The sequence below is a fragment of the Oreochromis aureus genome, linkage group 12 (assembly GCF_013358895.1).
Source record: "Oreochromis aureus strain Israel breed Guangdong linkage group 12, ZZ_aureus, whole genome shotgun sequence".
NCBI classification, from domain to species: Eukaryota; Metazoa; Chordata; class Actinopteri; order Cichliformes; family Cichlidae; genus Oreochromis; species Oreochromis aureus.
Genome location: NC_052953.1, coordinates 6,809,367 through 6,833,927, shown reverse-complemented (window position 1 = coordinate 6,833,927; position 24,561 = coordinate 6,809,367). Strand labels below are relative to the sequence as shown.

The 24,561-nt window shown below is 40.8% G+C and overlaps 2 protein-coding genes across 3 annotated transcripts in view; one reads left to right on the top strand and one right to left on the bottom strand.

Annotated features, from left to right (window-relative positions):
• Positions 1-12,748: 12,748 nt before the first annotated feature.
• Positions 12,749-16,470, bottom strand: rnf214 (ring finger protein 214). 2 transcript variants are annotated; one of them, XM_031731328.2, is made up of 7 exons: positions 16,343-16,469; positions 16,122-16,255; positions 15,473-15,702; positions 15,193-15,326; positions 14,486-14,714; positions 14,180-14,389; positions 12,749-14,006 (listed from the first exon to the last, which is right to left on the bottom strand). In XM_031731328.2, exons 2-7 carry the CDS (start codon positions 16,243-16,245, stop codon positions 13,182-13,184), a joined length of 1,752 nt encoding a protein of 583 aa, XP_031587188.1. In that variant the 5' UTR covers positions 16,246-16,255; positions 16,343-16,469; the 3' UTR covers positions 12,749-13,181. The 2 variants fall into 2 exon arrangements, with proteins under 2 accessions (XP_031587188.1, XP_031587187.1); XM_031731327.2 differs by having other exon boundaries at positions 16,122-16,470.
• A 906-nt stretch (positions 16,471-17,376) lies between these two features.
• Positions 17,377-24,561, top strand: part of snx2 (sorting nexin 2) — a 30,727-nt gene continuing 23,542 nt past the window's right edge. The window contains exons 1-4 of the mRNA XM_031731326.2: positions 17,377-17,622; positions 22,247-22,346; positions 22,636-22,796; positions 24,452-24,518. Of these exons, the coding sequence (XP_031587186.1) occupies positions 17,524-17,622; positions 22,247-22,346; positions 22,636-22,796; positions 24,452-24,518 (427 nt within the window). The 5' untranslated portion in view covers positions 17,377-17,523. The remainder of the gene's footprint in view (positions 17,623-22,246; positions 22,347-22,635; positions 22,797-24,451; positions 24,519-24,561) is intronic.

Sequence of the window (24,561 nt, the reverse complement as noted above, 5' to 3'; positions counted from 1 at the left end):
AGGACACCGGCCCTCGAGGCCTGGAGTCCGACACCCCTGAGACGATTCTCAGTGGTTAGATGTAGCTGGCTGGAACCACTGACCATGTACTCTAACTCTAATCCCTTATGCAATTACAGTTTGTGCTCTTTAGTTGAGAAACGTCCATTTGTGTTCTGCAGAAACCTCAGCTTTGTTTTTAAGTTTTAAACGGTCTCCCTGAAACTAAATTTTGTAGAACTCACAAGGTGTTTACCTCCCAGGAACATTACTGCATTAAATATGTTGCTTTACATTGGTATAAATGTATAAATGCAAAGATGTTGCTGGGTTTTTTTGTTTTTGTTTTTTTTTGTTTGGTGTTTTATAGATCAAATAATTTTATTGCATAGAAGAATTGTCATCAGCATAAATGGCTCCAACTATGCTGCCCAGCTCTAAGTCACAGCATATATCAGAGATAACAATATGAAGCAGGACTAAATGGACTCAGTAAATGAGGCATTCCTAAGTGGTGGAAAGTTTTGTGGCACTTTCTTGTAATCCTGAAATGATTTGCAATTTTCTAAACCTTTAACGTTTGACACAGCCTCTAGAGCCTCAGTAGCGCCCTCTAAAGGCTTTTGTTTTACTGTCTGCCTGATTGGATGAAAAGCAGCACAGATTACAGCCCCAGTTTTTTTAAAAGCTGTGGGAATAACTGGATCACATCTGTTATGTTTTAAACGCATGTTTATGTTCATTCAAATACTGTTACTGATGTTTCGCCGTGGTTGGACTTTATTCTCTAGTTTTTAATTCACATTCCTGTATATTTCCTGCAGTTTGAGTCAGTATCATTCTGCACTGCGGTTTCAGATGGTTTACAGTCACCTTTTTGCAGTTTGCTATTCCTCTGGCTTTGCACACTCGCTGTGTGTGGTGGGCTGCGGTAGTGGGTGGATATCTGAGGCAGTGGGGCTCAGGAGGATTTACCTGCATCTACTCCTGATCTGTTAAAGGAACAGTCCAACATTTTAGTTTGTCATCTCTGTGCACTTTGCCTCTGATTGGATGATTAAGTCTGGGGACTATGCGTACAGAGTCTCTTCACCTCATGTTTTTATTTTTTTCCCCATTTAATATTTATCTGAATTGATATTTCCCAAATATCTCACTCTTCACTGTTTAATTGCTAAATTTAGACAGTTAAGTGTAAAGGAGGTATGACAATGTTAAAACGTTACTGTTACTCAGGACATAAAGGTTCCCATGCTTGCTTCACACCCCTTCCAGTGAGCACACTGGGAAAACACAGGCTGTCATTTGGCTTAAAAAAACAGTCAGATTTGGCTTTAAATGGGACCTGTTATGCATTTACTTCTTTTCTGTGGTATACATACTGTTACAGTGGTGGATGCTCACATTAAACCTAGTTTCAAGTAATGAGGTCAGTGTATGTACAAGTAATCCCTGAAGCCCAGGCTTTAGACTCCCCTAAACACCCCATTGTCCTACAGGGGGTTTTTTCCCCCTATTGTTGGGACGTCAGACACAGCAGAGCCATAATTCAGTCATTTCGACAGCCGCACCAACCTGCTGATTATACCTTCAGGTTTTCAGAAAGTTGCCTCAAAGGAGCAGCTGGGGAAAATATGGCCTTTTGTATTTAAAGGTCTGTAATCCTTCTCAAAGATTCAACATAACGTTTATGCTTTTCTGCCAAATTATAATTAGTAATTTGATACTAATTATAAGAAAATAATTTGTAATCTTTTGTTTTTATACAGTAACTTTAGCATAACTGAGGTCATGCAAAATTTTACCATAATACTGTGAAAACTCTGAATTACAGGCCTCTAAAGGGTTGGTGCTTTTTAAATTGCCTTATCTTTCCTTCATCACTTCAGGAGCAGATGGACACATGAAATTTTCAGGACTGAAAACACAATCTTGAAATTTGTTAAAAACTGCAACCAAATTTAAAATCGGTTTTAAACCAACTCGGAGTGTCACACTTTTTTTCTGTGAGGATATGAATTGTTTTAATTTTAATTAATTAATTTTTCATCTGAAATTTCGTGCTGCCAGCTGCTGAACCTGAGAGTCATCTGTAATGTCTACTTAGAAGGTCTGTGACTTGGGAGAAAAAAAACATAGTATGAAGGCGCAGTGAATGAATCATGTCTTCATTGTGAAATGCCAAATTTATTGTATATAAACTGAGCTGATTCTGGCATGATCCGATGGGAACTTTTTTATGTGGAATTATCAGATTAAATACTTTAAGGTCATTTTGAATTTCAAAATTTCAGACTTTTAAAATTACAAACAAAAATCAATTTCCTTTAACAATAATTTCCTGGAAAATATGAACACGCTGCAGGCCTTTAGGACGGTTATACCTGGAGCAGGTTGCAGGGAAATGTTTCAGCTTCCATTGCCCCAAAATATTGCTCGTTGCCAAACAATCAGTGTTCTCTTGGCGGGGCCAGCTGTGTTAAAAGGATTGTCTTTGAAATGAAGTTCTTTTTATCTGGAGCATTTTCTTTGTAGGCACTCCCTCAGGACAAGAGAAGGGAGACAAACTGAACTTTTGTGCTTCTAATGAACTCTTCTGATGGACCCTTACTGTTGCTGCATCAACTTGGATGTTTCCTCTCAATGCAAAGAAAGAAAAACAATAAAATGAGACGCAGTATCGGTGAATGTTGAAGTGTCTGACCTGAGTTTAGATTTTTTTTTACTAACCAATGTGTACAGAGACGGACGTCTTCTGTCCTTCTGCTATTTAAATTGTTGTGAAGGCTGAAGACAAACTGAAATAAACTTTATTTCTGGACTTGCAGGTGGTGTCGGGCCTAATTGTTCACAATGGTGTGATGAATAACGTTCCTCTTTTTTGACCCCCGTTATCAGAGCAATATTTCATAAATATTACCTTCCCTGTATCATAGTGACACCTGAACTCTTATGTAGATATTAACTTACTGCTTCAACAATCATTAACTGGCTGTACAAGTGTTTTGTTTTTTTCATGTTTTATCAAATGAGTAAAGAAAAGGGATACTTTATGCCAGAAACCTTTTTCAGTTCCTTTAGTCGCTTCTCTTACACTGTAGATCTACTTAAAACTAAAATCACTTCCTGTCTTTCATATCACTGATACTGTTTTCTAATAAGTGTAGAACCCCAGTTCCACGTAGCTGGGGTGCTGCGTAATAGATGTGCAAATCTTGTAAACTAAACTTTATTCACAATAGAACACAGAAAACATATCAGATGTTCAAACTGAGACATTTTACTGTTTCATGAAAAATATTAGCTCATTTTGGATTTGATGGCAGCAGCACATCTTTAAAAAGTTGAAATAGGGCAACAAATGCCTGGAAAAGTAAGTGGTACTAAGACGAAACAGCTGAAGGAACATTTTATTTCTACTTAGGTTAATTGGCAACAGGTTAGGAAGGTGATTGGGAATAAAAGAACGTCTTAGACAGGAAGAGTTTCACCAATCTGGAATTCACCGTGTGCAAGGGACAGGACCAAAACTCTATATTGGAGGTGCTGCATTAAAAATGAGCGTGTTTCTGTCATGAAATCATTCCATGGGCTCAGGAAAGCTTCGAGAAATGATTGTCTGTTTTGCTGTGCCCTTCAGTGTAAATGAGAAAATGCTGCTTCCACTCTGGGCCAAAGCTCATTTAAAATGGAGTGAGAAAAACCAGCACACTGTTCCGTGGTCAGGTGGATCGAAATCTGAAATTGTTTTTGGAAAACACGGTTGCCGCATCCTCAAGACGAAAAGGAGCTTGTTCTCAACACTCAGTTCAAACGCCTGTATCTCTGATGGTATGGGGGTACATTAGTGCCTGTAGAGCTAGCTGTTTGCACATCTGGAAAGGCAATGCTGAAAGGCATACACAGGTTTTAGAGGGATATTTGCTCCAGACTTTTACTGACTGTTGTTAAAAGCGTTGAGGTCAGAAAGCACTGGTAAACATGAATTTGGTGATATGGTACTTTCATCAAATCAAATTTATTTTTTTTGTCTCAAATCTTTTTGTTTTTTCTCAATTTAAGCATTTGATATGTTTACCATGTTTTATCCTGAATACAATATACCTGTTTGAGATTTGCAAATCATTGCATTCTGTTTTTACATTTTATATCCCAACTTTTTTGGAACTGGGATTCTATTTAGGGGAACCTGGACTCAAACCTTAGAAATAGGCTGAAGAGTTTGGTCATTTGAAAGGGGCTCAGGGTAGAACCCTGAGATGCTTTGGGCATGTCCTGCAGGGGAGGAGACTCTGTGACACAACTGACATGATTGTACTTCAGAGCTTTGCAGAGAAGTCCTGACTTTAAGGTTCTGGAGAATAAACTTTGTTCCTCTTGAGAATTTGATGGTCTCCGTTAATCTGACAAATAAAACTTCCTAAGTTTTGCAGCCCTCTTCTTCTTCTTGAACAATAAATGAAGCCGTCACTGAGCCGTCCTCCAGCACCGTCAGAGGTCCTCTGCAGGTCCCAGGACCCCACTTTTGACCACGGCTGACCAAGATGGATGTCATGTGTGAATTGTGCTCACTGGTAATTTAATGGACAATACATAACAGAGCGTATATTTATTTCTGCGCGCTTCAGCAGCATCAAAAACAGTCACTTAACAGGGCAGGATTTATGGTGTTTGGGTAGCAAATTGGTCTTTGATGGTTCCCACGCAGGGTCAGCCGCTTCCCCACAGAGCCTAATGGGGTTTGCTCTAATAGCGTCCCTCAATCATCGCAGTGAATATGAAACATGAGCTCACCGGCTGACAATTAGCAAAACAACAAGGAGAGATGTGAGGGCGTGATATGTGAGGAATGCAGGATTTATTGGGATTTTTTTCCCAAACACTCCTCGCCTGCTCATGCAACAAAAAATGAAAGCTATTTGTTTTCCCTTTTTTTCCCCCCACCCTCTACTCTTTCTCTTCACTCCTTTTCTTCGAGGGGTTGGAGTGGGGTGGGAGGGTGAAGTTAAACTGATAAATTAGACCTCATTTATTGGACAACAGTTTGAGTCAATACCCAGGGGCCTCCACTGTGCAGTGCGGACGAGGCTCCAGAACCACTAATTGGATCACTCTGTGTGGATGGAAGGGGAGGGGCTGTGGGTGTTTGGGTGAGAGAGGGGGGGTGTTTAAGGGGGCGGGCGGGACAGGCGGTGCATTTGGCCAACACTGACGCCTTCACACACACACACACGCACACACACAGAGTAGCAGTTGTCTTGCGGTGGACGTCCACGGCACACGCCACGAAAACAGACGAGACAAGCGCTTGATTTGACAGCCGGGGCGGAGGGCCGGAGAGGGTGGGGGGGCTGCAGGAGTCATGTATAGATTTTTGTGTCTGTTGTTTTGGCTTATTTGTGTGCTTCTTTTACTCAGTCAATCAAATTTAATTGACACCGCTGGGCTATGGTCGGGGGCCCCGCGGCATGCTGGGATGACAGGCCTTTAATGCCAAAGAGAAGAGAGGAGGTTCTTCTGCCTGTGAAGGATGGAGGGAATGCGAGGGGGTGAGGGTGAGGAAGACGGGGGCAGAGGGTGACAATTCCTCAGCCCATCAACAGCATTAATTGATGTAACGACAGCGATGATGGATTCTAATAAATACAACCTTTAAGAAAAAAGGTAATTAGATGGCGTCCTGTGCAAAGCGCCAAGCGCTGATTCCAGACTGGCTGATAAACACCATTCGTCTTCCACAGCGGCCTTCAGACGGACACGAGGCATCATTTACATGCAGATCAAACTCAGCATTTGCATTTTAGCTTAAATGAGAACACAACAGAGCATCATGTCGCTTTGTAGTCTTACCAATAGCCAAACTTGGCCTTAAGCTGTCTTCAGATTTTCAGTGTCCTTCAATCCTTAACAAATGTGAAACTGTTGGTATCAAAAAGTGCAGATTTGATATTTCTCATGTTAGAATACAAGTGACAAAGAGTTCTGCATAAGCCTGAAAGTGGCCTAGACAGGACCCAGTTAACCCAAAAGGTGCTGGGCAGGAGATCTGATGTCATGTTTTTCATATTGCATTATAGCTATGATTAATGTTGCTGTTAGCCTTAGTTTTTCAGTTGCTTCGTGTTATATAATATAATAACAAGATCCATCTGTATAGCACATTTCAAAATCTGCATTACAAAATGCTTCACAGAAACAATGACTAAAAGAGGAAATTGTAAATCAGACAATAACGACGTGAGCTTCTTTTTTTGGCAGGTCATTCCACAACTGAGGAGTCCTAAACACTCAATCATGTTTTGTCCTTAAGTGTGATGTGGGAACAGTTAACAGGTTTCTGCCTGAGGATCTGAGGCTGTGTATTGGTCGGTAGAGGAGAAGCAGTTCTAGTATATATCCTGAGACAAGACTATTAAAACGCTTTAAGAGTCATAAGTGAAATCTTAAAATTGATTGTAGGTGTAATGACCAGCCAGTGTAAAGGCATTAAAACTGGTGTCTTGGCTCTTGTAATAAGCCTTGCTGCAGCATTTTGTACAATCTGAAGTCAATTTAATGTTTTCTGATTTATACTTCTTTAGACAGCCATTAGAGTAATCTAAATGAGAGGACATGAAAGCATGAATGATGGTATGAGTGTTACTAAAACTCAATATTGAAAGGATCTTTGCAATATTCCTGAGGTGGTAGAAGCACAGCTGGGTGAGATGAGATTAGGATCAAAAATCAGGGTTTCTGACAGCTGATTTTACATGTGTGGATAAAAGGCAGAGAGAAGATTTATTGATTCTTGGGTTCTTCTTGTGTTTTCTTTTTTTCACTGTGCTGCCTGTCTATCTAGGCTTGGGCCCTCTTTCAGTTTACTTCCTGTTTTATTTTGAAGGCTAGACCCTTTTGTGCCTTTCTGTGGTTTGATTTGATTTCCCCACTTTGTTCTTTTCCCACCCTCTGTTATACCTGATTAAGTTCACCTGTTCATACCTGTTACCCTCCTCGTGCATTTCTGCTTTCTGTTGCTCGTTCTTTTTGCTTGGATTTGTCATATTTTCCCATTTTTGAGTTTTCTTCCCTCTGTCTTCATTGTGTGGTGTTTATTTAGAGTTAGTTTTTCACCCTCCCGGGAATTCTGAGCTACTTTTCTGTTTGCAGTTGGATCTTTTCTCATGACCACAACAAAGTTATTCATATGTGTATATTTAGCTCATGTTTGTTGCCTTTTCTCCAAAGGTTTTCCATCAATATATGGAGCTCAAGTGTTCCCCGGTGTTCTCAGGTCCTTTTTTCCCCTTGTCTTTATCTGCTTGTCCTTATAAGGCTTTTTAGAGGCTGGTTGACACTTCACCCCTGTCAGGACTAGCCTTCCATTCACCATCCAACCTCAAACAACTCAAATGCCTTTTCATCAACTGGCAACTTCAGGAGTTGAAAGATTTAGCCAGCATGGACGTGCCAAACACTAGAGTTCCAATAATAGCCTCAAAAGCGAGTTAATCTTCACAGCATTAGCACAGCATTACAAAGCGTGCTTACATCCTGGTACTGGTACAACAATCTAACACAGACAGAATTTGTGCTCTTGGTGCCTTTTCAAGCATTTTAATGACATTATGCTGACATAAAATATGCCTTTTCATGCAGTACACAGATTTTGAAAAGCTTATGATTTACTTTTAGTGAGGTAAATGTTACTATTTTATTTATTTTTCTTAGCACTGATTACTAGAAATGTGGCTAATGCATCTGTTTATGGTAGCAGTTATCTAAGTGAGCTTTTTAGCATTAGCTGATTAACTTTCATCCACATATTGTTGCACAAAATCCAACATGGAAGCGTCCAAAATGCTAAGCCAATGGCTCACAATGCTAGTATATCTTGGATATGCACTCTGTGCTTTCCATCCATGTGTTTTGTATTAAGTGTGATCTTACACTGTTATGACGCCCATTAGAGTTGCTTCAGGCTTTTATCTAAAAGTGGAACGAGCAACCAAATGAATCTTTGCATGCAGGGCAGAACAACATCTTTCAGTCTTAATGCATCACATTGCAACACATGAAATGCACAGACTGACACGAACCAAACCAGAGATGAGCCTGAAGCTTGGTGTGACAGGAAGTGGTTCAACAACAGGTACAATTAGTTCAGGTCAAACTTACATCGTTCTAGGTCTGCATGGACACAGACAAAGCCTTCACTTAGATTTTGCCTTTTAATAACACGTTGTGTTACCTGAGTAGTGTTATTAGAATATGATAATACTGATGGCATGCACAAGGTCTGGTGTGTGGTGGATCAGTCAGCTTGGTCAGCTGCAGGCACACAACCAGAAACAAATCTGTGTACCTAAAGTAAAAATAAAATTAAAAAGATTACATTCACTTTTAAAAGATGTAAATAGGGACCTTCTTAGTTTTAGTATTTTGTCAAGCTTTATTGCGTTTCACTTATTTATGTTCTTCAAATCATTTTACTGTCACCTTTATGTCTTTGGACATGTGATCTAGAGTGTGATAGTTCAGCCTGTTAGTGAAGTTCAGGGTTTATATTGTGAGCTCAGCATTTATGATTCAGCTGTGATATTGGCAGATGCAAAGAAAACATCATCACTCAGAGTGATAACGGGACTCCCAGCTGGGAGCTGCCATATGTTATAGTTAAATTACAACAAGGCTTTAAACTGAGGAAGCTACAAGAGCTCAAAGAAAGAAAAGAGAGAAGTCTTCATCACAAAATGACAGGAGAAAAGGATTCTTGCAGGTCTATCAGTATTTTTTTTTTTTTTTTGCCTCATTGTTTGCATTTTTATGTGCTTTTTATTAATCATGGGATCTATTACATTGTTTTAATGCAACTTCATATAAAAATTAAACAATCTGAGTTTAAAAGGTTAAGGAAACCAAAACAGGTGGTTGTAGACCTTTGTCTGTTCCTTTATTTAAGTCTTGAGCTTTCTTTAACTCCAACACAACTTTGATTATATTTCCATCCATCCATCCATTCGCTTCCGCTTATCCTTTCCAGGGTCGCGGGGGGCGCTGGAGCCTATCCCAGCTGTCATAGGGCGAGAGGCGGGGTGCACCCTGGACAGGTCGCCAGTCTGTCGCAGGGCCAACACACAGGGACAGACAACCATTCACGCTCACATTCACTCACACATTCACACCTAGTGACAATTTGGATTATCCAATTAACCTATTCCCTCAAACTGCATGTCTTTGGACGGTGGGAGGAAGCCGGAGTACCCGGAGGGAACCCACGCAAACACGGGGAGAACATGCAAACTCCACACAGAAAGACCCCGGCCTGATGGTGGAATTGAACTCAGGACCTTCTTGCTGTGCGGCAACAGTGCTAACCACCGTGCTGCCCTGATTATATTTCATTTATAATATTTTTTTTCTTCTGTACATAACTCATTGTTTTTTAATCTTATATTTTATCTGGAAAACGAGTGAACCGAGGGTCGGGTCAGCTGACCTGCAGTCCCCCTACAGGGCCAGCTGGGGGCAGCATTGCAGTGTTTAAGCCGCTGCAGAAGCAAACTGACCCCCAGCAGCAGTTTCGCTCTTCAGCAGCCGTTTGGCATTTGCCTCCTCTCTCACACAGTCGATTTTGTTGATTCTGAGCATGAAAACAGCAGCGGCACCTTGTTAAAGTGTTTGTTCGGCCTGCAGATTGTTTGTCCCCGGAGAACCGGCTCGCTGGGAGCACGTATCCCGAATAACCTGCGGTAAACCGGTGTCTTATTTTAATCTTTTTTTGCCTCTATAATTGACAGTGGGCTCAGTTTCCTTCCCTGTGCACAAACAGTTTGTGACCCCGGAGACGACGAGGCGATCGTTGATGATGTTCTGTAAAATGTCAGAAACACGCGAGTGTTACACCCAAAGAGATGATTGATTTTTCCCCCCACCTCCCAATTTCTAAAATGTTGTGGAAGCGGGAGGCTTTCAGCTGAGAGGTTCTTTAATAAACAGCCGCTTTCCCCCCCTCACACAGGCGTGAAATAGCCACAGAGGGAACATCTCGTTAACATTTATCTGTTTTAACACGAGAGAGCATCAGAGTATTTCTTTTCTCTGAAGACAGAATCTCAAATGTCACATCAGCATCGCGTGCGCGCGCACAGACACGCGAGAACTGTGTGATAAAAATCTAAGAGGTTTAAAATTGTGTGTGCACTACTAAAAAAATACACGTTTCCCTGATGTTCTTACAATAAAACTCGATGGAAGCTCCAAATATGAACTTTAATGCTAATTTTTCATTATTAAGATTAGGATAATTAATTTTCATGATCCAAGCATTGACAACGGTCACGTCGTTATTCTTTTTACAGTAACAGATGCAGTTGAGTCTCTAAGTATTTGGATATGACCCTGTTTTTTTGTTGTTGTTTTTTTATTTATGTATTTATTAATTGTAATTTTGCCTCAGCACAGTCTGACATTTTAAAAACGATTCTTTGTGTTGCTTTATTTTTACTACATTTACTGCAGGACCTTCAGCAGCTGGTTGATTTGAGGTGTGCTTTCAGTTTTGTCTTCAGTCACCAAAACTTAAGCTCTACTGTGAAATCTCTTGTCATTTCTTTGCCTTGAGAATCTCTTGGCTTGCTTTTATAGTATGATTTGCCTCATTATCCAATGGCACTGTGAACCTCCATTCATTCAATTTTTCAGCATTTGACTGCATGAATCCTAGTAGAACGTATAATTAACATAAACAGAAGAGTTATGGCTCTCCTATTGTTTCATTTTCCATAACTGCTGTTTCCTACCATGATGACGTAGTGCATGGGGCGAAGGCATGCTAACTGGACTGTGCAGGAGCCAGGCTGGGACTGGCATTTCAGGACTACAGCAGATGATTGGCTTCAAGGAGACAAGAAGGGTCCAATCTATGGAGGTTTATTTGTAGCTCTTTATCCAACCAGCCACACCACTGATTGTTTTAAACTTTACTTTGATCTGGGACTAGAAAGAGTAAATTAAGGCGAGCTGCCATTTGTTTTCTGTTACTCCTAGGAGATAAGCGCTTGTATAATGCTTTGTTAATGTTGGGTCAGCTGGCTGGAATTGATAGTTCCTTTTGTTTTCTAGAGATCTTGACAGAAAAGAGTCAACTAGACTTCTTTAGGTTCTTGATGACGTTTCACCTCTCAGACAGTCATTGCTATCATCTGAGATGCTTCTTCAGTTTTAAAAACAGAATGTGGAGAGTTCCAGATGTTTAACCCGTAGTGGGGTTTGTCTCCTTGGACATTCATGGGTGTCACTGACCCACAACTGATCCAGTCATAATAGTAGTAGTGGGGTGTGTGTGTGCATGTTTAGACGTCTTTGCAAGGACAGAAAATTGGGATGCTACTATAATTGCGGGGACCAACAGTCACTTAAAAAATGCCGTCCCCACCAGTTTGAAGGCATTTTTGAGGTTCAAAATGTTGTTTTAGTGTCAGGGTTACAATTAGGTTATGGTTAGGATTAGGCTGATGGTTAGGGTTAGGGTAAGCGGCTAGGGAAAACATTGTCAATGAGGTGTCCTCACTATGATATGAAAATGAGTGTGTGTGTGTATAATTTATCTATTTCACTTTATGTGGCATGTTGTGAGAGTAAAACATGAACTTCAAGAGCCTGCTGTTCATTCATGTGATACGGATCATGTGACTAAAACCTTTCATCATCCCAACGCTGCAACAAAAATCCTCTCATGAAGTCGTTCTATCAAGACTTAAATCAGTTGTTTCAAAAAGTAACATAAAATAATGTCGGTTAGCTACACAGAGTCAACAACAATAAACTTTCCTCAAAACAAGTTCACCTCTTTTAAGAAAATAACTCTCTAAGGGCTCAATTACAGAAAAGCTTGACTTGATACAAATGATTTTTTTTTTTCTGTAAAATAGATCCAATAAAAAAACCTCCAGCAGCTGGTTTTTAGTAGTGTGTTTTATGGCTCAGTTTTCCTTTAAATACTCGCCGTGGATCACAGCGTGGACTCTCACACTGTAAAAACTTCAATTCGAGAGGATTCAGTCTGTCACGTACTCAGACCCAAACCTCGGATCGCTCATTCTCACTCGTTCCGTTATCTCCTCCTGAATGAAATAATAGTCAAATAAAACTCTCTCATTTTGCTGAGGGGTCCTCCGGGAACCTCTTAAGGACCCTCGAGAGTCCCCAGACCACAGTTTGGGAGCAGTCGGTCGGGTCCGAGTTTACAGGCTGCGGTAATGATGCTTGTTTGTCCAGCGGTCTGTAAATCACACCAAAATTAGAGTTGTCACAGGATTCACTGGAGACACAGCAGACCATCACTAATACCTCTGTACCCTGGAGACACTCACGCGCGATCTATAACACCGAAACACAAACACACTAAAACCAGCCTGCAGAGGAGATAAAAGTAGTTTTAAACTGATACAGACCATCTTTAATAGGAGCCTCTGGAGTTATGACTATGAACTGCAGACACACAAAGAGACCATTTAAAATAAAAGAATATTATTATTATTACTACTAGTGATAATAATAATTTCTTAATTTATTACAGTTTGTTTATGTTTGTGATTAGTGTTGGACAAGTTACTTTGAAAAAGTAATTAGTTATAGTTACTTCTTCAAAAAAGTAACTGAGTTAAAATATTCTAAAATTATATGTGGGGCAAATTATTGACAGCTGCCCAATCCACAAAGACTGTTGTTACATTAACCTTATGCTGACCCAATGTTGATGATGGTGTGATGAAAAGCAAAAAGATCTCAAATTAATTCTTCCTTATTTATTTATTTATTTTTATTAAGACCTACAGATCAGTGTGATTCGGAGTTGTAGGCAGTTGTTCCTGTGGCAGAATAACATTACAGACATTGAGAAGACTAACTTGATTTTTAAGGCTTTGTAGTCAAACTCATTTCTGTAACCCAAAATTCAGTATTTAAAAATTCACCCAGTTAAATCCAGTTTATTAGCATTCAAAACACTACAGATTACTCAGCAATGTTTAGCATGTAGCTAACATATGCTCTACTAGTACCTTGACATTTCAGTTTGCCTTAAACAGAGACAGTCCAAAAAATCCAGACGACTAATTAAAAGACTGAATATATCATAACACTATAATAACATATAGCTAATATTTGGAACGACGCTGATGAGAGTCACAGCGTCGAGTCACAGCTGACTGTCATCTCTGTCACTTTGCTGGACAGAAGGGGCAGGAGTTGTTCTTGCTGGACTGCAGCCACACTTGGATACAGTCTTTGTGGATGGTGTGAGAGCAGCTCAGTGGGTGGCGGCTTTCTGGGTCCACATGGTTCTGGCACATCAGGCAGAGTTTACGGGGCCCGGCAGCATGTCCACTTGGTGCTGCTCTCTGAATGGGATTTGTTGGCCTCTGGATGGGGCCTGGGGGAGTGGGCCGGCTAATGGGCCCCAGGGCTGACCTCTCATTTTGGGCCAGCCTGAAGCCAACCTGCTCGATGACTTCCTCCATGGACATGCCGGCCAAGGTACCACGAGAGCTTTTCACCTGCTGGAGCAGAGAGGTCAGCTGAGCCCTGTTGCATTGTGGGAACCTCGCCCCGAGCTTCTCCAGGACTTTGTCCAGTTTGCCTGCCGGTGCAGAGGAAGCTGCAGTAGTAGCTACAGCGTGGGGTGGCGGGGAAGGAGCTACAGGGTGGGTGGCCTGAAAGGGGGGAGAGGGGGACAGACTAGGAGGGGGAGTCACCCTCACTGGGCCTCTGATGTGAGGCAGAAGCTGAGGGGGAGGCTGGAACTGAGGTGGAGGCTGGTCCTGCAATGATGGGGAGGGTTGGAAGTATTGCTGGGATGGGGGGTGGTGGTAAGGGGCACGGTACTGGGGATGGTGGGGGTGAGGGTGATGGTGCTGCTGCTGCTGTTGGTAATACTGTGGGTGCCTCTGCTGTTGGAGGGGTCGATGAGCTGGGTTTGAAAGAGGCGGGGCCATGATGTGTGGCTGAACCAGTGACTGCATCACCTGATCGAATCGCAGCTCAGCCTGCTCGAGAAAACACGGAAGTTACTAACAGAAATAAAGATTTAAAAAGGTGAATAACTATTGGAACTAATACAAAGTAAAGTAAATAAAGAGGGAAATTAAAGCCTCAAGTTGATACAATGTGGTGCATTTAATATTATATTTATTTCATTGAATTTGTTTCAGTCTCTCACCATGGGAACCTGCGGTAAAGAAGGCACATTGATCCTAGGGAGGGACTCTAACTCTCGCCCCTGGTGAAGCTGCTGCAGAACCTCCTGGAAGCGACTTTGGAGCTCAGCCTGGTTCCTCCTGACCAACACTTCTTTCTTCTCCCACTTCTGTCTCTCATGAGAATACTGCTGTGGAAACTCCACCCTGAGTGCGTTCAGGTATTGCCCCACCTAGGACATAATCAGTCTCATGATTATCAGTACTTATAACAATAAGGTGCCTGACAGATTATGATTTGTTTATCAGAGACATTCTGGGGTCTAAACCTCTTTCAGCCAGGCCTCAATGCGAGCCATGGCTACGTCTCTCTGCTTCTCCACAGCTGCAATCTCGTCCTGCAAGGCCCGAAGCTGAGTTTCCTGTGCTTCCTTCCTCACTCGCTCCATCTCCTGCCTCAGCTCCTCCAGCTCCTCCTGCCACCTCCGTTGTTCCTCGCTTTGCTCCTCTGTAAGAGCTGTCAGCTTTTTTTCACCCTCCTCCAGCTCTTTGGCCAGCCTGATTGCCAGAGGAAGATGAACAGAGAAGAGGAGAGTTAGCAAGCAAAAAATTATTTTGTAACAAATTCCTCTTTTTAAAATTTAAATATATTCTAGTTTCTTTGATTTTCTGTCAAAAGGAATTAAGGCATTATCTCAGGTTTCATAAAAATGTGACTTTAGCTGTGATTTTAGAACCTCATTTCAGCCTACCCATATTGCCATGTCACAGATATATCACTGTAATCATATGTTGTCCTCTCGACCTTGAGGTTCAGGTCACTCAAACTCATCCAACATTTTAAGTAGATCCACCTATGGTATCAATTTTAAGCTTGTACATTGTCTTTTTCTCGAGGCAAACTTGGTGTTCAGGTCTAACATCATCTTAACCACAGGCATCTTTAATGTACAGTCTATGATTACAATGCAGCGATATAAAGTGAACAGAGTTTGTTTTGTTGGGAATATGGTGCTCCTTTTTCTTTAAGTCTTACCTGTTCTTCTCCTCCTCTGCTTTGTTTTTCTCAGAGGTCATCTCTGCTTTCTTGGTTAAGAAGTTCTTCCTGGTGGCCTTGGAGTTGTTCAGCTGCAGTTTCACTCGCAGAGACTCCAGTTTGTCCAGTAGACCCTGAACACACACACACACACACACACACACACACACACACACACACACACACACACACACAGTGGTCAATCCCACAAGAAATTGAGAACTATAAACACATGCGCGCACGCATTGCATAGCAGTGTGTGTGTGTGTGTGTGTCTCACCTGGTGTTGCCGAGTGGCCTCCTCCTTTCTCTTCTGCAGCTGTTGTTTGTACTTCTCGTGTTCCACCTCTTCCTGATCCTGTTTTTTCAATAGTTTGTCGTACTGCTCCATCAGGGTGGAGCTGTACTGAAACACGGCCGCCACGTGACACTCCCAGTCGGGCTCTGTGCTGACACTGGACTCTGCTGTCATGCTGTCTGTCTGCACAGCCTGAGCCCTGTGTTTCAGATCTACAAAAGACAACAAGGAAACAACTTATTAGGTACAGAAGAAGTTATGGTAACAGTGAGACTTTAAGGAGTTTAAAAAGCAGTTTAGGGTTTCTAAAATCCAAACTGCCACACTTAACAGATCTGGTACAGCAACTAAACAGCCTGTGAAATACAGTTTCTGTGGATTTACAGCTTTATAGAGCTTAAAACTTAATTTCACATTCATAAATCACCATTTCTAGCTATAAAAACTCTTTAACGCGAGTTCACTGCATTTCCTCTTATCTGGAACACATTATTTGAGTCTATATCAAGGACCACTATGTGCAGACTTCTCAAATTCCCCTTTCATCTAGACAACATGACACCAGATGTTGTTAAGCTCCACCAGGTATTCTTCACTGTTCAGCTGTCATTGTAAAATTCCGGCGCTTTACCTTTCACTCCCATTTTGGCGAAATCCAGTTCAAGGTCCAGGTCCGGGTCTCCATCCTGTGTTACATGATGGTCTTCCGCTTTATCGTCTGAAGCCTCAATAGCCGTTTCCGCGCTAGCATCCATGCTAAAAGAACTACAAAAACGAAACTTAAAGTCTTTTAGATTCGCTTTTTAACTTGACACAAACATTACGTGTTCTGTAAACACCGAGCGAACTTACAACGACGTAGTGAGCTCCAAAAAGCCTCTTTAAAATAAAACTTCCGCGATATCAGCTGCCGTTAAGATCCTGTTTACACCTGCCGCCAGCTACGAATGTGTGCACCCCTAAATGTAATCCGGCTGAAACGCTTCATCTGTCTAGTGGCTCCAAAACAAAGATCGTCTATGTAGGTTGATAATTAAGTAGAAATATTAATTCACTTATTTATTTATTTATTTGCACAGGGACATATAGATATAAAACTACAACTACAACAACTGCAAGTATACATATAGATGCGACAGTAGTGGCAGAAGTGAAATGTAAAGCTGGTAACTTTGTAAGGAATAAATTCATAATAATTAGAACTGTTATTTGCTACATTGTTATTTTGCGAATATAAGAAAATATAATATTGTTTAAGTAACAATAATACATTTTAAAAAGGAATAAATCACTACATGCTCAATTTGGATGTTTTTTAAAGAATAAAGTCGCAAATTGTTTCTTTATTTTCCACCTGAATAGTTGATGTAATTAAGTATTTATTTGTACACTCTAAAATTAAAATTTTCATATATTTAGCAGTAGTTAGAAAGTTCAAACCTCTACGCACATACAATGGTTATAATAATGCATAATTATTTTATATAAAATCATTTATAAAAGCAGTTTATTTTTTTTTAAAATTGCATTTTTCTAAATGATCTTTAAAGAAAAAAAATACCATAAATTACTAAATCACATCTGTAATTTTCTACTGTTAGCTTATATATTTCAGTTTAATTCGGTTTTTCTTTCTTCTTTAAATGAACTAAAATCCATCCATTTTAAATATTTACTTTTTCTGCTTATTATAATTTTCAATACATTATTTACAATACTCTGTTAAATTAAATAATGATAAAAATAAACTTCAAAGAAAAGGTATTTTTCTTTCAATTAATGTTTCGTATTTTCGCAGAGAGGTTCCACGAACTCGTGGCGGAGTGAGTCCTGCTCTCTTTCCGCTCCACTCTGGCTCCCATAGGGATTCCTTTTATTGGTCACATGACAAACTGGGAAAACCTCCTGACTCCCCGCTCCTCCTCTCCTCCTCCTCTCGCCCTGTCAGTCGACTGTTTTCGGGCTGTGTGTGTGTCTGTTAGCTAGCTGCTAGCCATCATCACCACAATAAACTGCAGAAACAGAAGACGGATATGGCGGATACAGCCAGGGACGCTCCACCGGAGCAGACCGACTTCCATGAGCTGGAGGACGGGGAGGAACTGTTCCCGGAGCCGGCCACAACACAGGAGGTGAGGAGGAGGTGATGAGGGGAGGCCGAAGGGGAGCTGTGGCAGGCAGGGCGTGATGCCTCCAGCTGACAACAGATGGAAACTTAGAGGAGGGGCAGCAGGCAGGCTGGACACCCTAAAATCGCTTAATCTTTGAACGAAGTTTGGCGTGTGTGGAGGCTTCTATTGCATACATCTTTGCACTGTCATCATTCAGGAAAACGGCTAAAAATGCGGGGTGTTGATACACCAAACGGTGGCCTTCTAAGCCACTGTTACAGGAGCCGATAAGGTCTGTTTGGGCTGAGAAAAAGCGCAAAGGAGGTGTGTTTGCTCGCAGTCAGGTGACAGTCACACAGGTGTAAATGATACATTCAAGGCGGATTGGGAAAAACGGAAAAACAATAGTTTAGCAGATTAAAGTTTCTTTGTTCTTTGTTTCTTTGTGTTTGTGTATCTGAGCTGATTAAAGACAGTGGTTAAAGTTTGTAATTATTATTTGTCAAAATTATGTAAATATACTGGTGAAAGCAGCCCAGAAAATCCAGCAGGCAGATTATAGTTTTTTGACAAAGTGAAGATACTCAAAACAAACAAAAGAAGAAGAAATATCAAGGTGAAAATGTTGAGTAATAACATGTAAAACGGCAGTTTTACTAATGTTGAACTAGTTTGTTGTATAGGGTTTGGCTTTGATAAGATTTGGATTGCATTAGTGGTCATTATTTCAGCCTTTGCAGTGTTTGATCAGTGGAATATCCAGAGAGTAATTACTGTCAAATATTTGCTGTCTACAGCTTCTTAGACTTAAAGGTTGGATACAGTACTTTGTGACACATGACAGCAAGCTGAACATTTCTGTGTTTTGGTGTTGACTAGATTTGTTGGAAAACAAAATCATTTTTTATTTAATTTTCTTTTTAGTGTTAAAATGTTTGTTTTTAAAGGGAGCTTAGTCTATGCCAGTGGTCCCCAATCTCAGTCCACGAGGGCCGGTGTCCCTGCAGGTTTTAGATGTGTCCTTGATCCATCACAGCTGATTTAAATGGATAAATTACCTTCTCAACATGTCTTGAAGTTCTCCAGAGGCCTGGTAATGAGCTAATCATGTGATTCAGGTGTGTTGACCCAGGGTGAGATCTAAAACCTGCAGGGACACCGGCCCTCGTGGACTGAGATTGGGGACCCCTGGTCTATGCTTTTAATGGCATTAAAAGCATAGACTGTAAATGAAAGATGGCATCACATGAGACCTTGCCATTTTGAAGCCTCACTTTTTGCATTTTGGCCACAACCATGTCAGGTTTTTGGAGGCACAAGTGGATGTATTTGGATGAGAGGGTGACGTGCAAAATACCAGCTAACAGTAGGAAGCTTGGTTCCTGCGTGTGTGCCACACAGCAGACCATATTATGTTTCAGATAACTGCATAAAATACCCTAGAGGTCACCAGCATCAACTTGATCGAGAGGTCCAGTTCAGTTAGCTAAAGCTTCTTGTGTCAATGAAAGTGGCCGTGCCCTTATTAACTTCATGATCATGGGGGGGAAAAAAAGTTGGGTATTGATAAGCACCAAGTGGCCCTTTGAGGAATTACAGATTTTGGCACCTCCTCTTTGTTCCCAGAGGTTGCTGCATGCATGAGAGAGGTTTTTTTTTTTTCAGTTTTCATATTTGTTGATGTGTTTTTTATACTATCTTTATGCTTTCTGACCATTTTTGACCAACCCGACCCACTGTGGTGCGTGTTTCAGCCTAAATAGAAACAGGCAGGTGCAGAAAAACGAATGAAGGAGCAGTTTATATTCTCTTGTTCTATGATTAAGAGGTAAATAAAACAAATTACAAACAATGTTAAAGAATTTGCATACAGAAAAACAGGAGCTTTTCATAGTGTTGGAACCTCAAATCAGAAACAAAGTTACCAGTCTGCAGCAGGAAAGCGCAAACACACACACACGTTCTCTTAAACAGGCCTCTTTTTGTCATGTCAACACTCTGGTTTTTCTTCCCGTTGATGATTGCCTTACTTGAGTGTCACAACTGCACTCTTCAGTGGTGTGTGTGTGCGTGTGTGCGTGCGCGCGTGCGTGCGTGCGTGCGTGTGCGTGTGTGTGTGTGTGTGTGTGATGCACTTCTGCACTTCTCATGGCCCACATGTTTCTTCAGAAGGACTAGTAAACTGACAGAGTGACCACTAAAGTTTTAACTCCTCCTCTTTCCCTCTTTTGTTTTTGGTTTGCAGGAAGGTGAAGCATATTCTCTCTTGTATGTTTCTGATCATAATCCACTATGTATTTCCTCCTATTATCATTTCCTCCTTCCTTAAATGACTGCGATCCAGTCTGACAGTTTTTCAGAAAACCCACCCCTGGTTACACTCGGTTTTAGTTTTAGAAAGATGTTGATTGAAACAATAATTTTCACGTTTTTGTGCTGCAGGTTTTGCTGTTCTGTTTTCTTGTAGTTTCTGGTAAATTGAGGCCCTTTAACGATTACATTTGAGTCATATTTTTTGTAAGTTTCACATTTGATTTTAATTCAGGGTCCAGGTCAGCGGTTAGTTTTGCTTTCATGAATTATCTGTCAGTTTCCTGTGATTTTCCTCAAAGTTTGTTTAAATCCTCACAGTCTTGTTGGAACTATGTAAGTGTGAAACACTTGTTGTTGAATGGAAGCAGCTGCTCTGCTGTGTGTGTGTGCGTGCGGTGTTTCCTCTGACCCCTCTGTGCTTGCTGAGTAAGGAGGGAGGAAGCTCCTCGTTATCATCACTCATTTCCTTCTCTCTGCCTCCACACTCTCCTCTTTCTGTCCTCTCAGCTAAAAACGCTCCTTCGTTCGTTCTTCCCCCTTCTCTCTTTCTGGGACTCCAGCTGAGCTCTCAGTTTGTACTGGTGTGGTTCATTCAGTATTTTGACACCATGCTGACCAGAGAAAGCTCCACCTGCCACCCAGATAACCCAGTGATATGTTTGTTATGTGCATCAGCCAATCAGAACAGCCCTCACAGAGACAGCTCGATGTTGTCGCCCACGCTGGGTTGCGTGATGCATTCGATTAAACTACCAATCCAACTTTGTGGAGGGCCTTGAGCCTATCCCAGCTACCACAGGCCGAGAGGCGAGGTGGAGTCGAACTCAGGACCTTCTTGCTGAGAGGCAACAGTGCCTCACACTGCCTCAACAGTGCCTCAGTGAAACCTAATTAATCTGAACCTTTTCTCTAGTCATGTCATCAGCGTGTTAGAGATCAGGCCTTAAACTGGAAACCTGCACATAAAATAATCTCCACTCCTAAAGCAATAAAGTTGTGACACACTCTACACAAGTGATTCATTAACCGTCAACTGCTCCGTGCAGTTGACGGTTTATGCTGGGAAGGAGTGTGCTTAGGTCACTGAGAATCACTTTCTTTTTTCCCTGAAAAAGCAATGGAAATGTCAGAAGACACATATGAGTATGTAGAGTCTGTAGGCAGGATTGTTGGTGTCTTCTTCTTGTCTGAACAATCACGTTTGAGCAGGCTCTGGTTGGGTGCAGGTAAATGGTGGATGAGTAGAAAAAAAGAGGGATGGAAAGCTGATGACCACATAAAGAAATGACCTCCAGTCAGTTCCTCACTGTGAGGAATGGAGCTTATTAATTTGACACTGCTATCACATTAGTACTCAGTATTTGCAGAGTCCAATCAGATTCTGGGCTACAGAATGGGCTACACCATCAGATTCAGTGATGGTGTAGCCCATTTCCCTGAACTCCTTGCGATGTCTGTAGTGAGGCATGAGTCATTTCTAATCTTTGAAGTCTCTTGTTTCTCTGGAGGAGGCAGCCTGTTCAGCCTTTGTTGATGCTGCTGATCGATCAGTGTTACCTTCAGTGTTTGTGGAGCAGCTGGCCCAGGCAGGAAGTCCTGTGGTTCAGCAGGATGGATGACACACACTGCTGGAAGCTTCCTTTTTGCTTTTTTTTTTCTTTGCCTTGCTTCTTCTGTAGAATATGTTGAGTCTGCACAGCTTCTGTGCAGATGTGGCAGCTGCTCTCCTTCCACTTTTCTTCCGCGCTGGCAGGAAAGAACTTAAATTTGAGTCAGTCTGCTGTGACGTGAAAATGACGCTCAGGCTCTGTTGAGCTCAGAAGTTTGCTGGAAGTGAAACAATGTGGAGTAAAGTGCACACTCCAGCTTGAGTTTTAAGAGGAATTCAGTGGTTTCTGCTACACAGATGTAGGCTGTTGAAATTTCTGCTGTGCCTGCATTAGTCAACTTTTAACAGATACATATTAATATGAAGTTTGATTGTAGAAGCGGAGATTTAGAGGAAAACAGACAAAACAGTTTTTTTATGCTATTTCGAGACCTTTAAAATGCTTTTTTTTTCTTAAAGCCTTTGCAATACAGAAAGCTCTCCAGACTTGGATATTAATAAAGTATTTATTTAACTGAAATATGATAGATTCTCAGTCTTGCAAAATCAATAGGTGACGAAAGGAAGCAAGGCATGAAATGGTAAATAATTCAAATCTTTGTGCATAATAAGATGTCATTATGCACAGAACTAGTACTTGATATAACCTATCATCAGGTCAAAGCTCCTTTGTTCCTTGTTGCACAAGATCTCACACTTTTTTGCATCTGTGTTAATGTGCAGTCCCAACCAGCCAGTTTAGCTGCTGAGGACATCAGCACCAACTCAAATGGACCCAAGCAAGACTCGCTCTTCGATGACGATCCAGAGGATCTGTTTGCAGGTAGGAATCCACAAACTCACTTTCACATTAAAATTAAACTTCAGTGACTACAAAGAGAAGGACAGAAATCTATGCAAAAATGACCTCACTGTTCACCGTCTGTGACCTCAATAAAGTTGTTCCCGATGAGCTTTTGATGAGCTGGATTCCAGTCTTGCTGAATACAGAATGATATTCATTTAGTAAATTATGGTTCCACTAGAGTCAAAACAGATGAGTCACTGGAAGTATGAAGCCTGAATCACACAGAGTCTCAGTGACTTCCTGTTGTGTCTCTGTGGTGTTATAGAAGCGACAGAGGAGGTTTCGTTGGACAGTCCAGAGAGAGACGTTCTGCTGTCCGATGGCCCATCGCCCGCCATCACCCCCATCACCCCTCCCACGTCCGTCATCACCCCTCGCATTGGCCACACCCACGACGACATGTTCACACACTCCTCATTCGATGAGGTAACGGCACTCAAAGCTGGCTTTTAATACTCTAATAGCAGTTCCTCTAAAGTCTTTCTTAAACAAAGTGCTGAACAAATTCAAGTTTCTTGTGTATTTGTGTATTTTCAAATTGGAACAAAAATTTAGTTCCTACATTTTATTTTAATTTAGATTAATTTCAGTCTCATGAGTTTGAGACTTAAAAGAACAAAAACAAGTCATTATAACATCTGTGACATAATTTTATTCTATTATTATTATTCTATTATTGTAACATAATTATATTCTATTTTCTCCTGCTTGTAAATTTGTTTCTTTGTTCTAGAGCGAATACATTTTCTGAAAGGCTCATTTTAATAAATTTTTTATCATAAAATTAAAAGTTTGACAAATTTAAATTGCATCTTTTTGGCATATCGAGATGACTATAAGTGCTGGAGAAATCCATATAAATATTGTGATATGTGGTGTAGAGCCTGACTAATTTTGGAGGTTAATGTGACCCTGAATATGGTGTTCCTAAAGGAAGTATTCTCGGTCCTTTTCTCTTTTCATTGTATGTGTTTAGCAACATTATTACGTATAATATCGTCAGATATTTCTGCTGCTTGTATACGTAAAAATGTTTTATAGCATCATGAACAAAAAAAGAGGTTTTAGATGTAGACTTAAAATACCAGAAAGACAGAGACTGAAGCAACTGCTCTGTCTGAAAGCACAAGGTCCAGATCTGGTAACAATCTTAGACTCTGACCTGAATTTTATTAGACATTTTAATACGGTGACAAAAATCACTTTTAACCTTCGAAACATGAGACAATTTTTAACTCCAGTGTTGCTGAAATGCTGACGCATACTTTTACAAGTGACTTAGGTTACTCCAGCTCACTTTGTACTTGACATCTTAAGAATGCTGACGGTTGGCGTTAATTCAAAATGCTGCTATACTTCGAACTCCAATTACTCGCTTATAAAGGCTTCAATGAAGTAGGAGCTTCCTTTGTCAGCAGTTGCCTTTCAGTTTATGTACCAACAATGCCTCTTAGATTATACTGCCTTACTCTTGAATTTAATGGCACTGAAGTGTGGAATGGCCTCCTTGTTGTTTTTTAATTGCATTTTGAGCAGTATTAAAAGTTTGAATGGTGAGGATTTTAATGTTTCATTGTATTGTTATTTTCTTTATATGTAAACCACTTGGGTTACTTTGCATGAAAGGTGCTAAATATTAAAATTGGAGTCATTGTTTCAAAACTTACATTTATTGGTGAGCTTGCATTCCATTTTTGTTTTGTTTTTCATCCTTTCTTAAAAAAAACATGTATTTATTGAGAAAAAGTATTTGGCAGAAAGTAAAAACAAATCCCTGCTGAATGGGGAATTGTTCACACATATACTTCTGAGTGTTAAATGGAGTCTAAAAAATAAATTAATCAGAAATGTTGTTTTGAAAAATGCTCAGATTACACTTTATATCCTTAGATGTGATTTACATTTGTAGTGTAATATTATCGGTTAGTAGCTAAAGGACATCAGTTGCTATATATACAAAGTGCATTTTTTCCCTGTTGCCCTCATTAAATATTCATCTTGCTGTTGCGCCGATGTCAGACACTAACACAATTTCCCTGGAGGAATAAAATTGGGAAACGTTTTGCTCCTATTTTCTGTAGATTGAAGAAGAGGAGGGCGGAGATTCTTTTGACATTCACATATCGGTGTCTGACCCAGAGAAAGTCGGTGAGTACATGGCTTCACATCATGACATATCCACGCAAAGATC

Bases quoted from the DNA above. Each gene is read 5' to 3' on its own strand.
- rnf214 (XM_031731327.2), bottom strand. From the start codon at position 16,245: ATGGATGCTAGCGCGGAAACGGCTATTGAGGCTTCAGACGATAAAGCG. The intron at 15,703-16,121 runs GTAAAGCGCCGG...TGTCTTTTGTAG, and splicing joins CGCCAAAATGGGAGTGAAAG to ATCTGAAACACAGGGCTCAG. The intron at 14,007-14,179 runs GTGAGAGACTGA...TTTCTCGAGCAG, and splicing joins CTTTACCGCAGGTTCCCATG to GCTGAGCTGCGATTCGATCA.